The 14,746-nt window shown below is 35.2% G+C and overlaps 1 protein-coding gene and 1 long non-coding RNA gene across 2 annotated transcripts in view; both read right to left on the bottom strand.

Moving 5' to 3' along the window:
• The window catches only part of LRP1B (LDL receptor related protein 1B), a 1,882,572-nt gene extending 1,878,300 nt beyond the window's left edge, over positions 1-4,272 (bottom strand). The window contains exon 1 of the mRNA XM_042948663.1: positions 4,092-4,272. Within this exon, the coding sequence (XP_042804597.1) occupies positions 4,092-4,272 (181 nt within the window). The remainder of the gene's footprint in view (positions 1-4,091) is intronic.
• Positions 4,273-4,672: 400 nt separating this feature from the next.
• Positions 4,673-14,746, bottom strand: part of LOC122226006 — a 47,341-nt gene continuing 37,267 nt past the window's right edge. The window contains exons 3-5 of the long non-coding RNA XR_006205457.1: positions 10,710-10,768; positions 6,421-6,504; positions 4,673-4,958 (exon numbers count right to left, since the gene is read on the bottom strand). This is a non-coding gene — a long non-coding RNA (uncharacterized LOC122226006). The remainder of the gene's footprint in view (positions 4,959-6,420; positions 6,505-10,709; positions 10,769-14,746) is intronic.

Below are 14,746 nucleotides of genomic sequence, written 5' to 3' on the forward strand. Positions count from 1 at the left end.
ACAGCTACAGAAGATAGAGAAATCTTTCAATACATCTGGTTGGTACTTTTTACTATACAAAATCCCTATTACTAGGAAGGAATTGAAGAAAAAAGAGTGCACATTTCATATAAGACAAAAATTAATAGTAGAACCATGAAAAAATTGATCATAGTAAAATACAGAATAGAGGGAAGATATAGAGCCCCCTCACCATTGCAATCATTGTAGAAGACCAAGTCATGTTCAGTCCAGGTGACTTTAAATGGAGCCTAACTTTATGGTACACCCTAGGCTCTGAAAAGAAAATGACAAGGCAAATAGCAAGAAATTAATGTCCTGGATCCAATATACTTGTAAAGTAAAAATTTCTGCATGTCTCTACCGTGGATGACAAGTAGCATTTAGAAAGTGTCGTATCACACTTAAGAATATATTCACTATGTCTCTCATCCCCCACTCTTTCTAAGAAGATGGACTTCCTTCACTTCCACTTAAAAAAAACCTTCCATCTTAATAATTCTAGTATTCTTAACATTTGAGTTTTCTGCGATATTCTCATGTATCTCCCCATTCTTAGAGATTTAATTATATCCAACCTCACCTTGATGGAAATTTCTTTAAATTATTTTTATACTGCAAATATTTCCATAATTATTATGGAGTGAGAAGAAAATATTTATTTTAAAAAATATTATTTTGTCTAAAGATACTTTAATCTCTTCTTTAAGAAATACTAATATGGATTCAGTCTCTTCCTAAATTTATCATTTGGCTTTCTCGTCACTCTTCTTTCCCTCACTTACTCTATTCTCTGCATTTAAACTCTTTTTTGTGTTTTCACACATTGAAATTATTCTTTGTTTTCCCATTGTCTCCCTTCATTCTTATCAGTTTCAAAGTAAACTTCAGGAGACAGAGAGAGAGAGAGAGAGAGAAGAAGAAGAAGAAGAAGAAGAAGAAGAAGAAGAAGAAGAAGAAGAAATCTCAAAGATTACACAGACTTCTTCAGAACAAAACTTTAGTTTACAGGATACATGGGTCGTAGTTCATTCTTTCTTGAGGGGAGGAAGATTAAAATTTTGACATGCACATGATTGCCACTTTTAGAGGGTTTTATGGACATACACATTTAGATGATTATAACAGCATGAACTTTAATTATTTGGAAATATGTTTCACCTTCTTATCTGACCCAGGAATTTTTTAAAAGAGACTAGTTTTAGGTCTCTCAATCCCCTTTATTTGCAGAAAATTTGACAATTTAAAATACACTTCCTTTTAAGTCTTAATCCCTATCAAGCAACACTTTGATATGATATGACATTGTAATATGACACATTGGTTGATCCTAAGTGAATATGATTTATCCTTCACGTTTTGCTGTTAAGAGTTACAAAGATGTTTCCCTTTTTAGATGTGATGAAATCTAACAAGAACTGACATGTACATTATCTTAACTCTGTATCAAAATCAATATAAACCAAGAAAATAAACAATGTAGAATTAGCAGGAAAAGTGGATGTATGTAGATTGAACACAAGCATATAAGTTAAAGTATTCTGTTTAAAAAAATGTTTGAGTTTATACTGATAAACTTACAAACCAAAGAGCAACACAGGCAGAAGGTAATCCAAGTATTTCTATCTAATTCATACAGTTTAAAAGTCACCCATTACCCAATACATATTTGGAGAACCTGAAAGTAATTTCTCATTTTCAGGAACGAAGCAACTCCTGCACTACAAAACACACCTGTGTAATTCACATGCCTATTTTATTCCTCAAGGACAATTGACATAAGCTTGTGCAAAAAGCTACATCTCATTAACCTCTTTCTTGAGTTGATATTCCTATATTGTCTGTTTCAGCGTTTCACTGAGGAAAGTTTGCCATAATGCAGCAGCACCTTCTTTTTCAACTTTAAACAGGATTTCTCCCCCACCGCCCCTCCTTTTCCAAATGAGACACACCCTTTTTACTTTTGATAGAAAGCTCTGGCAATTTTAACTCCTTTCTAACAGTTTGGAAAGTTGTGTTAAATATATATGATAGTGGCAAAGTGTTGGTCTACAACTATTTTGACTTGTGCTATCTGATAACAGTACTTTTGATGTTGTCATGGTGATATACGACACTATTTCAGTTCTAGGAAAAAGGTAACAATCGTTTTCCATATGCCCTGTTTATGTCTTACATGTCCCTCTCCCTCATGGAACTAAATGTGCACCAAATTGTAATATTTTTAGTTATTTAGTTTTCTATCTCAGGAGAAAATCCAGGGTCTACAGCTTAACTTTTTATGATTTATACAATTCTCCTCAGGTATTCGTTCTAATCATTGCAGCAACAACTCTCTCCCTCATAAACACATCCCAAACCACTGAGGACTTAGCTCTAGATGAGGTCAAATTTGCAGAGATTGGGGACTCAATCAGAAAAAGCCCAATAGCAGGAGTCTGCAGTGCCATTATATTTTGCTAGCTCACAGGGCTGAAAAGCTTCATTCTGTTCATCTGCTCTGGTCCAACTTCAAAGATTCTTCCTAAGAAAGGTTGAGAGCTGATTGTTCCAGATCAAAGACATCATCATTTCAAGTTAGAGCTATGTGCTTCCATTTTATCAGTATAGTTTTCAACCATTCCACACCAACTTCAAGGTAAGTTAAGACAAGTTTAGAAGCTATATAGTTAGGTGGCAATGATATGTTTAAAAGATGATCATTCAGTGAATGTCAGATTTTCTAAAGGAACTAGTATCAGTCTCACTACTGGTAAAAGAAATGTGCTCAACATTATAATGACTATAACCTGGTTGCCAACAGCAGGCTGGGTAGAAACACTACAATTCATTCCCCTGTTCTTTCTTTTCCATAATGAAACAATAATTTTTAGTCAGTTCATAATTCACTTCATATAAACACATCACTAAATCTCCCAATGCAACATTTTGTCTATTTACTTGACATTGGGATCCAGATATCCTTTCTATCTTTGTTACTTCTCTTTTTTTCTAATTAAACATTGACAACAAAGCAAAATATTACATATGTGTGTGTGTGTGTATATATGTATATATATATATATATATATATATATATATATATATATATATATATATATATGAAAGATACTCCCGATTTTACTTTAGGGAGTTAACCATTCCAAGGCTAGCCACCCAAATATTCATCTACCTTTTTTTTTTTTTTTTTTTCATTTTTTTCACCCGTGCGACTGTTGTCAAAGATCATCTAACTTGCACAGGGATTCCTGGGTTTCCAGATCAAAAGTTTATACAATCTAGGCTTATTAACTAACATTCCCACCTCCTCTCTCCTCTTCTCCTTACATTCCCATTTCAACTTCCACCACTCATCAGCTATTTGGGGAAGAAAAAAAAAAAAACCATAAAACAAACAAACAAACAAAAATAAACAATGGCAAAATGCCAGTAGTGGGTAAGCGTCTCCTGGTACCATGAGCTGTGTCACAGACCTTCAGAATCAAAAAAAGTCAAGTTCAAGCAGGTACCTGCGCCCAGAAGCTCCCTGAAAGCCTAAGCCTCTCCGCTGAGACACTAATCTCTCCTGAGTCTGCCTCAGGAAGGGGCTATAGAAACGAAAGGGGCTCGAGCGGCCGCTTTCTCCCCTCCACACACCCTGGGTGCATCAGGTAGGGAAGTTAACCAGGAGCTAAGTTGAGGGAACACACACAACGCGGAGAATCCGGAACCTGCAAAAGCTCGCAGCTGTGAGAGTCAGTGCGCAGCAAGTCTTGGAAAAGAGAATTCCGATCCCAACATCTGCAGCGCTTGGGTTGCGCGGGCAGAAGCGCGCAGTCCAAGTCCAAACGCTCCCGGGGGGGTACAAAATCAGGACCGGTAAATGGCCAAAGGAAAAAGCTGGGGGTGGGAGGAAGCCGAGGACTCTGGCACCTGGTTCGGAAATCCACCACTGCACCTCTCACCCCCACGAGGCCAGCGATACAGTGGCCAACCAGTCCTGGGGAGCGGGGCCACAAGGACTTAAGTTTCACACTCACTTATCTACAAGCATCGCCCAGCAGGAAAGCCCGAGGAAGAAAGGGGAAACCAGGAGGGAGCTATTTCCTTACCTCGGTCGGCTCCCACGGTCAGCACCTTGTCGATAGGAAATAATCCCGAGAGAGTGAGTAAGGCGAGGAGAAACTCGGACATTGTGGTCGCCCGGTAAGGAAGCCTGAGCTGGAGACTGCTCCGCGGCGCCCTCGGCCCGGCGGCGGCGGCAGCTCGGAGCCCCGAATCGAGCAGCGTCATTTACAAATGTCACTGGAAATTCTTCAGCTCAATGAGCCCAGCCAGTCCGCCTTCTCCTGCCTGGAGCAGGATGTGGAAGGTGTACGGATGCGCGCGTGTGGGAGGGAGAGAGTGTGTGTGAGAGCGAGCGAGCCGCTCGTGTGTCTTGACTTTTCAATGCAGGGTACGTCTGATCTTACATCACGCAAAGAGGGGCAGTGAGAGATGCCAGCGGATGGGAATTCACTGATTAATCACCGAATCCACCACACACCCCTCCGTCGTCCACATAAATCACATCTATTACTTAGTGAGAGGCATTTAACACAACAGGAAAATACCACCGCGAACTGAGAGCACCACAAATCACAATTATTTCGGTCTCCTTGAAGGGAAAGTAACTCCAAAGCTGGTTCTGTAGGGATTTGGGTCTTTAGAGAAGGGGGAGACTTCTGCATTGGGCTGAGCCACCCAGGCCCGCCTAGGAAGCTCCGCATTTAACAGCCACCTCGGAATTATCAGCTACAGCGCTGGGATGCTTCTCTCGGCAAAGCGGATTTGATCCCTTCTCTCCCTGGAAGCTTCCTTACCGGGAAGGAAGGACAAGCCAAGTCATTGAGCTTCTCTTAGGGAAATGGTTTCCTCTGCTCCACACACAAATGCGATGTTTTCTGAATTGCGCTTTTAACTTTTATGCTGAGTAGCATCTTGGGGCAAAGATGCAAAATTTAGTGACTCAGCAGAAACAACAACAGCAACAAAAAACCCCAAACAACCCCCAAAGTCATTACCCCTTGCAAAAGAAGGGAAAATGAATGGAAAGAGGTCCCTAAGCAGGGAATCATAGAGCAAAGGATTGGCAGTTTGTTTTGCAGTCTATTTCCCTCTTTAAAAATGTTCCTCGAACCATTTTAAACATGTTTTGAAGATTTTTAAATTGTTTCTGTTGTGGTTTTTTTTTTCTTTCTCCACATGGTGCAGTTATAAAACTTTACCAAACCATCCAAGGCATAAACATGAATCAGTGGAATTAAAAAAAAAAAAAAAGTTGTTTTAATGACCACTTGAGGTTTTTAATATAATCATCCCCAAACCTACAATTTTAGTTAAACATTTAGAGATGGCTAAGGAGTTAAAACTCAGAAATATTAATAGTTGAAGGCTTATTTTTCCTTGTAACATCTATAATTCTTGACTAAGCACTAAGGTTGAAAAACATGTATTCTAAATATGCATTAATATTTGATATTTTAAAACTTCAAATGGATGTAAGGCAAACTATAAGAAAAGAACAAAACTAAGGAACAGGATGATTGAGAAACAAATGGAAGATACCTTAAGCACTTTGTGCAGTTTACTGGTTGACCCAATATAGACGAATGCTAGCACTATGAGCTAGCTGTTCCTGAGAGCAAAATACCCAGAAACATATTTGGCTGTTCCTTAGAAGTCATTAAAATTAGACTGGATCAAAGAACACAGAGGTGACTCTACGGGAAATTACCAAGAACCTGTGAAATTTGCCTTTTTATACTTACTCTGTGATTGTAAAATATGTCTTTTATGTCATTTTTGCCACATTATAAATTTTAAAGTTGACTTTCCCTTGTATATCAAACCATTTAGTGTCTAAAAAGATGACTCCTTCCATCTTTAAAAGTGTATGTTTTCTTCTCTTCTAAAGTTGTTACATGTGTGATTTCACCTATTATTTTTACTGTTTCACAGTAAGATTTAGCATATAGGAAATATAAAAAGGTATTTTTCCTACTTTATACTAAAAATTCACAAACTTTGGACTTAATGGCGGAATTCAAAGAACATGGGGCTGGGGAGGGGAGGAAGGGTAAATTTAGAATGATACTCAAAGTAACGAATATTTCTTTCTCAAGTGTCCACACCACTGTGTGTTCTGTAAAATATTTATTCTTTCACTGGGACAAAGTAAGTAGGTGTCTTTCTGACATGATCCCATTCAGTCAACTAGGAGGTCAGCTATTAGGAAATCTATATCCACTTAAAGTCTTGGCAATAAAATGAAGAGTGCTAACAAACCATGCTAAGGACATCCAGATTCTGCTTCTTCTCTATCATTATCACCAATTGCCTCCCATCTCAAAATTGCAAGGTAGAAGAAAGCAGCCAGGAACAGAACAACCAAAGACTTACCATGTACTCAAGTTCGATGACTGAAAATCAGTGACTCATTTGCTTCTGCAATGTATGTACCAGCTCTGGATTCCACTGTCAACTCTTAAAAGGGAAAAGTTATGAAAGATAATCAGAGAAGTGAATACCCAGCAGATTTTGTATTCTAATATATATTCTAAATATGCTGCATTCTAAATATGTAGTGCCTCCTAATAATAAAACTACTAAGTAAATTAGGCAGAGTAAAAACCATATGATCTCTTTTACATCATCTGCTTTACTTTTTAACTGCCCTGAATAGAAGAAAATCAAGGATGCATTGTCTACATATTGCGATCAGAATAATACAGCAAACATTTTTTTTTTATTTTTAGTGATCACAAATCAAATTGCCATATGTGAATGATACAGGACTCAAAATTGTGGTGTAAATTAGGGGTACTGATTGTGGAAGGTTAATTACTAAGTAATAGGTTAGTGTGCACACCAATGAAAGGTGATTACTTGTGTTTAGTATCAATTTATCTATAAAATAAAATTGGGGACTTATTTTAGGAATGTGAATAGATGTTACTAACAAAGACCTAAATGGTATAAAAACTTCAGAGGAATTGAGTAGAAGAATGGATGCTTAGGAATGTTTCAGTGGTCAAGTGGACGTAACACATACATTTGGATGCATGTCAAGCATATTTTTAAAAACAAAATTATAATAAGGACATGGATTCATACCACAAAGCCATAATAATACACTATAAACATATTCAATAATTAAAATAGACACATATTTATCATTTATTAATAGACACATGGTCTAAAGCTGAAATAAGGCCAATGCCAAAATAAAATTAATAAAATTTTCTCACATCAAATCACTTACATATTGTAGCTCTTCATTGAAAATGACCAATTCATCAAAAGAGATAGTTTTTATCAGAATCTAACAAGGCTTATAAAAGTATAGACCAAATAGGAATTTTAAAATTAAATAATTCATGTCCAGGTTTTGAATGACCATCACGTTATAATGGACTATAAATAAAAGGGAAGTGTAAGTGTAATTTTCTATGAAATACTTTATTCCCCATCATATATACTTTAGCGAGAAAGGGAATTAATAAATTATATTACTAGTGAAGAAAGAAAGGCAAGAGTTACTCCTCAAATTCTGTTTGTTTCTATGGCCCATTATAATTTCTTCATTCTAATCAGAGTGATTAACACTGACAACCTAAATAAATTAATTCATCAAACTATAGAATGTTATGAAATCTTTCATTGAGATAAATTAAACAAAGTAGAACCAATCATTCTTACTTTCTGGTCTAAAACAACACACGAATATTAATTATCAGTCAGTGGTAATCTTATATTTCTCAATTAGAGCCATGCTTTGCATACATGTAATCAAACATCAGATTTCATGTCTGCTAATTTGATTATTTTCTTTTGCTATTGGGTGTTGTTGTTGTTTTTGTTGTTGTTTTTACCATAGATGGTAATAAGTCATACACTACATGCATGAAAGTCATGTTAGGGGAGGATGTGTGTCTAAACAAACCAAGCCCGACAGTGCATCTCATGAAGTGATGTGTGTAGAGTTGGCCTGAGAGCCAGGTTGCTAGGATTTTCTGCAGCTATCATTCCAAGGGCTTACTTGGACTGCTTACGCTGCCTTTCCACACAGAAAAGTTGCCAGGCAGCTACAGACACAGGATGAGAAGGAAAAGAAGGCAGGGGGGTTGGGGTATACTGAACTGAGAATTGTTAAAGAAACATTATTAGTGCTTATAATTGAAAGAGAGTTACTTTGGACAAAACCGCTAAGAAAAAAGAACTTCAGATTCATTTTATTTCTCAAACTGTTAGCATTTCAATGCACATTTTTAACAGCTTTCCTTCACAAGGGTGATAGCTATACATGTTTGATAGCATGCTGTTTCAACTGGGACATGGGGATTCAGTCAAGATAAATAAGATTTTGGTGTAACTTTAATTCCTACTATTTGAGAAGTATTAAGAAGTATGTACACCTGAGGGGAAAAAGAAACATAATGCAATTACCCAATTAAAGCTGGAAAATAAAAATATTTCCAGGCAAATTAAATTTTTCTCTGTGCATGAACCTCATCTTATCTTTACTGTCATTATCTATAAATACATTAAAATATACATGTCGCAGTGAAAAGACAAATGATAGTCAATTATAAGTTTCAAAGGATAAATAATAAAAGTCCTTAATAATGATTTGATTGTTTTACATTTATATCAGACTCTTGTTTGATAAACTTTTGACAGTAGGAAGGAAATGAAGGAGTTTTTACTTAGACAACCTTATTAGGCAACAATTAACTTCAATAATAATAATAATAATATAGACTCAAGAGATAAATCCTGTTTTGCTTTTTAGATATGTCTTTAGAAGACACAATCAGTAATAATACAATACATTTGTGTCTGGAGCAGGGGAATACAGAAATGCCAAAAGTTCATCAAACCCTTATCACTCTAATTGTGCGGAAATAGCCCTGAGTTTCAGGTCAGTTGCTGCTTATAAGACTTGTTGCTTTCAGTGCTTTTTGACCAGACATACCTTTGGTCAGGTTGACCTCCACATACCCATCTCCAGCTGCTAAAATAGAATTAATGTTTCATGCTGGGAGTTGGTTGTCAGTGGTCCATGGTCAGGATACAGTTTGTTTGAATAAGCCTTGAGGTCTTTTTCTATCTGAAAATTATTGATCTCTGTCCTTTCATTTATCTTTCTGCTTCTTAATTTTAATTAGAAACTCCTAGATTGTTGCAACTGGAGGGAACATTCAAATCATTTCTTCCAATTTGCTACGTTTTATAGATAAAAAAGTTACAGACAGGAAAGGTGATTACTCTTATGCTCACATCTTATTAATATCAGAAACAGCTTTTGAATAGTTTCCTGAGTCTGTCCTATTATGTACTGAGCTTTGTTGATATTTCTTTAGACTCTTCCTAGCTCAGAGGAGTGGTAGCCCAGGGAGTTTGAATTAGTTTATTCACTTAATAGCTACATAGTATGTAACAGTCACTCTACTCAGCACCATGCAAATAACTCTATAGAAAAAAGATGCGGTCCTTGCACTAGCAGAACTTACAGTAAAAATCAAACATTATTTTTCTGCTAATGACTGACTTTCCAGGATCTTGTGGGAACTATGTTGCCATGAACCATGAACCACAGGTATGACACATTAAGGCCACTCCTGGGATCACCCACTAAAATCAGGGCTGTAATTTCTGAGTAAACATCTTTATGAATAAAGTTTTATGGAGAAACTGGAGACTTCTGCTAGAATTGGACTCTGAATAAGAAATCACAAAACATATATTCAAATATATTGAGTTTTGTTACCAGCATTTAGTCAATCAGCATATCATATCTCCATTGATCTAGAACTCAGTAGCAAATTTAGAAATGTTCAGAATTCAAAACATTTAGAAATATTATCAGTGATAATACAGATTTATCAAAGCTGGTGGCTTCTGCGCATTGTGGATTCAATAGGATCAGAGGACAAAGAGGAATGGAGAAAGTCTCGTTCAACTTTTATTCATTTGTTTATTTTTATTATAGCTATTAATTGGGACCCTTTTAAGCATTTCTTAATATTGAATAATTTCCTACTTTGTATCCAAATGACATTTTTCTTGTTTTTTTAATACACAGTCTTTAGCATTTCACAATTTCTAACCCCCTAACAATATAGTCATTTTGCATGGGTTTTCCCTCACAATAGGTACCCAGAGATAATTTGTTTCACTGCTGACTAATGACTTTTTAGTTTTTCCCTTGACATTATTTACTCTTTCCTATATCTGTTGTTCCTTGTTCCTTCTGTCATGGAACACATTTCTATATCTGAACTACACAGGATAATGCAATGACAAGGGTAGAGATTAAGTACAGGCAATTGACAGAGAACTGAGAAGATGAGATACCAAAATTATATTAATTGTACCATATGTATACTTTAATAAAATGAATTGCTGTTAAAATGTAACAAGTACTATAGAGTGACAGTATCTTTGGCCAAGTTTATGGAGTTTTTTGTTTGTTTGTGTGGTATTTATTTAGGCGGGGCATTGTTTTGCTTTGCCTTGTTGAGTATTATAAGAAGAGTGTTTTTTTTTTTTCTATTCCTTTATGAGAAATCTATTCCTTTTCTATTCCTTATATAGTAAATTTAAAAATAAAACAAGCAATAAACAGAAGCAAAAAAAAATGAAACAGAAAGAAAGAATAGAAAAATAAACCTTTCTTCTTAGTGTACCTTGCTTAATTCCCACTGGAAATGGCGCTTCAGAGTCTGTCAACAGCTACATTTCGTACCTGTCACGGAGTAAGTACCAAATAGGTATGTGGTAAATAGAATACACTTTGTATCGAGTTTTTGTCTTTTCGGTTGCAAACTTTGCTTTAAAGAATACTTATAAAATTAACTTATCCGAAACATTATTTATTTGTTCTAAGTAGTAAATTTTATTTCTTTCATATAGGGAAAGTCTCCTGCCCTCTAAAAGTGTTTTTCCTATCACAAAAATTATACGTTTAATCACAACAAAAACTCAAATGCAAAAAGGAGCTCTGTAGTCCAGAACACAATGCCCTAGTATTATGTCAAGCCTCTGTTTCTGGGAAGAAAAATAGTGACATTTGGACCTTGATATATTTATCAAGATTTGTGAAAATGTGTGATATTATGCCTGAATACCGGCAAAGTTAAATTATAGTTGAAAGACCATTAAATGCTTTTATGATGTCCCATTGCTACATTCTGCATTTTAAATAGACTTTACCAAAAGTTATCATTCACATCACACGGAAAACTATACTACATAACAACAACAAAAAGTATTAAGTTCACAGGTACACAACAGGAAATACAGAAGAGAATTAATAGCAATGTTTAGACATAGTATGACCAAGAATATTTTTGGTTATTCAGTCTTTGCTTGTGATTAAATGCATGTATTTATTTTTAAAAAAGCATGAATTTTATATTTTAGGTGGATATCAATCCTAATTTATTACAATTTAACCTCCTGCATTTTCTTGCCAAGAGAAAGTGAATGACAACAACAAGAAATAGTTTCTGTGCTCTTTAGAGCGCTTTACCTGAAAACTATATTACAATTATTTGAAAAAAAACAACAACACTATAAATATAGATAGGTAGATAGATAGATATAGATAGGTATCTCCAGAAATTGACCTATATTCAGAGAATATAGGAGATGAGTCAAAGGATTGTTGTTATCAGTCTTTACTATTTATCCAAAACTAAGGAGGTTAATCAGTTTGGACATTTCTAGGAAGGTACATCTAACTGCTGTAAAAATAGCTTGGAAAAGGTAGCATACTCTATTTTTCATGTATAATAAAATGTATTAAAGGACAAATAATTACCATGCCTTGAAATTTGGCTGGGGAGTTTCTAGAACCGAACATGGTCCAAGCTGTAGGTTGCAAGTGAAAGCAAATTATAGCTTCAAGTATATTATAGAGGCAACTGCCAGTCTGGTTTTGCAGGTATGAAGCTGGTTCTCTCTGCCCTTTCCTCTTCCACACTCTTCAGATTTATGGTAGTCACAGTTTTCAAACCAAAATTAGAACGCATGACTTAATATAATTGTTGAGCAATAGGACAGAATGTTTGTACCCAAGATTGTTCCAGAAAATCCCTTCTTTGGCCATAATAACTTTATTAAACCCAAGAGATCTTAGTTACAAATTGTCTTTTCTTATTGAGAAGTTTCACACGTTCAAAGTACATGAAGAACTTGAGATTATTCTAAATCATTGAAAGGATTACTGGCATGTAATCTAATTTCGTGAAAATTTATATTTAGGTAGCTTTATTCACGTGGGAAAGCAGGGTTAATATTCTGCATTATGAGCAAATAGGCTGTTGGACTCAGTCATACTTTACATGCAGATATCTCAAGTTATAGACTTAACAAATGGTACTAGGCGTGATTTCATTATTTGCAGCTGTTATAGTGGTGAACAAGATCATTAACGGAAGTGCTCAGCACTCATACATGCCCGTTTTAAAATCAAAAGCACACATTAATGTTGCTTGTGTGAAAATAACGGGAAGAAAACACACATTCTCTGAGTGATGTGCAACGTGAAGAACTTCAATGGAAAATTCAACGAGGAGATTAGTATTTAACATGCTTAATGGAATTCATGTCACTATTACTGAGAGCATCTAGAGGTTAATTTTTAACTTACCATGATACTGACCATATTAAAATAAAAAGCAACTTCTTTTTATCTACGGTTTCAAAATCTAAATGAAACATTTTCCCCCATTACTTTAAAGAAAATACATTTCATTTCAGTTAGGTGGTATCAGGTTTTCATTCAGGTTTTGGTTAAAATAAAGTCTTAGCTACCAAAATGCAGTTCAGTGGAAACAGCATCTGGCACACTGGCTACAGAAGTGGATTTTAGTTTTGCTCTTATTTTCCCCTACCCCCATCCCCAAGAAAACATCACCATCATCTGTTCTAACTTCTCTGTTCAAGTGGTAGACTAACTCCTCCTTAGGAATATTATTTCAAAAGTAACTCAAATAGTTTCTCATATTATTCTGCTTTAAAACCTAGAGAGAATGAGGCACGTGACTCTGCTTTTACTGTTTTCTACAACTAAATGTCTACATAAAAGAATGACAATTATCTCTGGCATTGAACTCTAATGTAGAAAAAACCTTGTTTAGAATTTTGAAAATGCAAACCAACTCAGCTGTCTACAGTATCATACTTTTGTGCTTTTAGAATAAGGTTCAGAATGCCATTTAATCACACCTTTTTAATATCCCTTTGTCTTTCTTCGGGGAATAGAAGAAGCGTGACAAAGAGTACTTTCGTTTATTTTACTCAGTTTTGTTCTTTATATAAAAGGTAATATGAAAATGTGCCCAAGGGCTTACCCCTTTCCATCTAAACAAAATCTGACTAGAAAAGGCAGATTCTTCAGTTTATGGTACTTGAGTGCCCCCTATAGGATACTTTTTATATTTTTGTTCATATAAACATTTAAAAAATGTTACTACATAGAATTTTATTTGAAATAAAACTAAAACAATAAAAATATGCATCTTTAAAATAAATAGTCTATGATATATTCTTCATCTACCATATTTTCCTATCTAAAAATCCGAAGCAAACTACCACTGTAAATAGTTGTTTCTCTGCTTTTGCTAAAAATGTTGCCTACTTTTAAAGTTCTAATTTGCCTACTTTTCTATTGCACATTTGTATTTACAGTATCTATTACTGTATCTCAAAACATGCATTAAAATTTGAGTTTATTGTATGTAAGTTTTTTTGCTTAAAATTTAAAAAGAATACTCAATTAGCTATATGTTTTAGAAAATAAAATAGGATATCCTTGTGTGTGAGGAGGTCGGATTGTTAATCTGGATGGGAAGAGAATCTTTGAACTCCTTAAATTAACATCTGTGAACAATATTGGAATAGAAATAAAGAAAGCATATACTGAACATATTCCTACAAGTTTGATGTCAAGTGCATGGTACCTGGGATTTCTTGGGTGTTATAAGCCTTTTCTTATTTGTACCATATCTGAGGTTTGTAAAGTGTGGACAGGAAAAAAAAGGACATATATTCTAACCACATCCAACTATGTCACATTCACTTTGCCTTTATCTAGTTAAAAAAATATACGTATCAAGGCTGAAACTTAGTTGTGTTTGGTGTAGCCCACTTAAGTTGATAGGACTTTAATTAGATCTTTTTAAAAATAGACTACTGAGTTTATATTCTATGTAATGTAGATCCAAAAAATGTTATTAATGTCTTTGGTTTAGGAAACACACACACACACACACACACACACACACACACACACACACACACACACAAACAGGCTTGTGCTCCTGGCTAAAACCTTTTTGATTTGTATTACTTTATTTCTGAATAAGCAGATGCAGCCAGTGGTAAAGAAGCAATGATATAAATAGTCAATAAAAAGGTCTTAATTCCCTTTCTTGCCTCACACCCTTCTGGTCTCTAATTTTTTATTGTGTGCTTGTTATTTGAAAGGCATGATGCTTGGTGCTGGGATTACTCCAGTGGAAAGTGATGGTCCTGTTATCTAGAACTATATGTCTAACGAGAAAACGGGTCTGAAGAGACTATTAAAAAGTACCCTGTGAAGTGTTATAAAGGAAAGTATGTATAATGCACAGTGGAGGCTTTGATAAACATACCATTCAGTCTCTGTGGAACAAAAAAGATTCACCAAGTAGGAGATACTACAGATGACTCTTCAATA

The sequence above is a fragment of the Panthera leo genome, chromosome C1 (genome assembly GCF_018350215.1).
Source record: "Panthera leo isolate Ple1 chromosome C1, P.leo_Ple1_pat1.1, whole genome shotgun sequence".
Lineage (NCBI taxonomy): Eukaryota > Metazoa > Chordata > Mammalia > Carnivora > Felidae > Panthera > Panthera leo.